Below are 2,589 nucleotides of genomic sequence, written 5' to 3'. Positions count from 1 at the left end.
ATGAATTAAAAATAAAACCCTCCTCTCATTTGAAACAACCTAGCCATAGTGGAAACATTCAAGCCTGCTCAATTTTTACTTACCAAGCTGTTAAAGCAATGATCAAGGAAGAGTAGAAGGACTGTCTGTTCATGAAGGGAGAATTCACTCTCCTTTTCAGCCAATGATGCTTTCAATATACATTTGAAAAAGTAGGGAAAGTGCTCTGGCTTCTTCTTGAATGTCTAGATGTGGAAGGAAAAGTTTGTTAGGTTGGGTCTAAATTACCTGCTGTCTGATACTGTTTAAGGAGTCACACATTCTTAAAGTTTTTAGTAAAATCCACCCACAGAAGATGATAGAGTTGATTCTCTACTCTTATGTTCCCTTCCATGCTGTTAGGGCAGCCAAAACAAAGCAAAACTAGCCACATCCTCCTGGCTAAAGATGGCCATGCTGTGGGCCACTGTGTAGTTCACTATGTTCTAACAGTAAGTTAAAAGGGGATTTTCTGATTTTGCTTTTTGGAGCAGATTAGAACATCCCTCAGAGGCAAAAAAGCCTGGCTGATTTTTGTGAAAGAAGTGACAGCTGTTTAGTAGCCTGCAAGAAGTTGAGTAGAGGTTCCTAGAAGCAGGTGAAAAAGTCACCACTTACCAGCAAACTCAGTAGACAAAACAAAACCTACTCTTGGTCACAGAAGTTGCCTCTTCAGAACAAGACTGAAACACACTGGTGGGAAGGTGTAGAGAACCTTGCACTTGTCATTTTCCATGCCTGTTTGTACCTATTCTGGTACAAAGCTGTACAGATCTTGGTAGAGTCACTCCTCCAGGCTATTAATTTTTATACATTTCACTAGTAGTGACATAATTCTTTCTTCTTTTCTTATAAAACTAATAAAACTAATAGAAGAAGCACTATTCTGTCTCAGTGTCCTAAATGGAGGATGAAAGGTCTGGGCAGTCTCCACTTCTCCAAAAAATTCCTGCCTGAGCATATTCAAAGGTCTGGGTGGCCCTCATACATACACAATGATCCAGGAGGATCAACAGTTGCCACATCTAATAGAGCCCACTATATTTCAACAACAGTAAAGACAGGCTTGTCTTCTGAATTTAATTTTTTTTAATTGGCAAATCAAATAATGGAAAGTATACATAATTTCAACCAGCTTACACTGTTAATACTGGCTCTCAAATGTTCTAAAATAAGAGGTTTTTAACAGAAAAGCTAAGCTTTCTAAACCACATACTAACAAGTATGTTGTCAATAAAACTTCATACAAATTAAAACTATAAAAATGCAAAGATTTCAAACAAGAAACTGACAGACAAAATAGTTTTCTTACTGCCCGTGATACCTTCCTTCATATACAAATATAAATGCCTCACAACAAATTTTATTTTAATACCAAAAAAGCCCCTCTTCAACCAGTGCCAAAGTTGCTCAAGAAAATCTTATTTTTGAAGTGTGAAATCATTACACAATAAGACAAATGAGTTCACACTGAAAAAAAGAAGTCAGGGTGTACAGACCAACTTCATCTGTTCATTGCTTTTCTAAAAAAGGAACATCCTATTGCTTGAAGTAGCAGACAACCCATGACAAGGCAACATTTTACTTTTAAAATAGTAAGTTCAGCTGTTTTCTATCAGTACAAGTGGGCTGCAACTTGTGAATCGAAGTCAACTGTAGACATAACTGTAAATGGTTACCTCCCATGCAGGGACATTTTCTCTGAACTTCTCATTTACCATGCAGCAGATTGACATTAAATATGCTTTACTGGACACCTCTGAGGAATAATTCATCCACAGGTAATTTTCAAGATACTGGCTGTGAAGAGACAAAGAATATGTCATTAGTTCCTACTACCCACATAAACTGCCACTGATCTCAAAAAAACAGCAGTTATCCACAGATTTGGGGGAGGGTTAAAAATCATCTTTATGATTTGCAAGTAGTTCTCGAGATTACCTCTAGTCAAGGTCACTATCACTAAACTTATTAATATCAAGCTTAGGGAGGCATTACATATGGAGGGAAAAATGAATTACTCATGCACCAGTCTTGCTGTAACAAGCCTGGAGGCTAATTAATGCTGATTTTCCAGGGGGAAGGGAATAAACAAATTTACTGCACATGCCATAAACTTCAAACACTTCCTATATTTCTCAGACGCAAGTGCCAACTTTCTTATGTAAAGTACGATGGCATAACAAATACTTCATCAATTATTATATATATTCTATTACATCAATATTTTCCAACAACGTATCCCTTTAATATGACCAATTGCTTCCCTCTTGACTGTGCAAAATAAAGCCACACCTAGTCATATCCTCCCCACTTTTAAGACCCCATTCAAGCTACTGCTTTATAGGCCTAGACTTAAGGTAATTATGCAGGGAAAGGGAAAGCTTAATTTTCCTGTAACATCCTAAACAGGGAGATACTTTTCTTTTTGTGAACAGTAGGCTTTTCCTTCCTGTGGAAAACAAGTGGTTCCAATTCAGACAAAGAGTAATTCCTGCCCTTACTTTACCCTCCTGGAGCAGTGCAGGGAAGTTATTTTAGTGCTTTTACTAAACTCTGTAAACCCTTGCA

The 2,589-nt window shown here is 37.4% G+C and overlaps 1 protein-coding gene across 1 annotated transcript in view; it reads right to left on the bottom strand.

Annotated features, from left to right (window-relative positions):
* Window positions 1-2,589, bottom strand: part of AQR (aquarius intron-binding spliceosomal factor) — a 103,326-nt gene that overhangs the window by 93,465 nt on the left and 7,272 nt on the right. The window contains exon 6 of the mRNA XM_019551765.1: window positions 84-224. Within this exon, the coding sequence (XP_019407310.1) occupies window positions 84-224 (141 nt within the window). The remainder of the gene's footprint in view (window positions 1-83; window positions 225-2,589) is intronic.

The sequence above is a fragment of the Crocodylus porosus genome, unplaced genomic scaffold, assembly GCF_001723895.1.
Source record: "Crocodylus porosus isolate Cpor-Errol unplaced genomic scaffold, CroPor_comp1, whole genome shotgun sequence".
Lineage (NCBI taxonomy): Eukaryota > Metazoa > Chordata > Crocodylia > Crocodylidae > Crocodylus > Crocodylus porosus.
The sequence above is the reverse complement of the archived record's forward strand: the minus strand, read 5'-3'. Positions and strand labels throughout refer to the sequence as shown.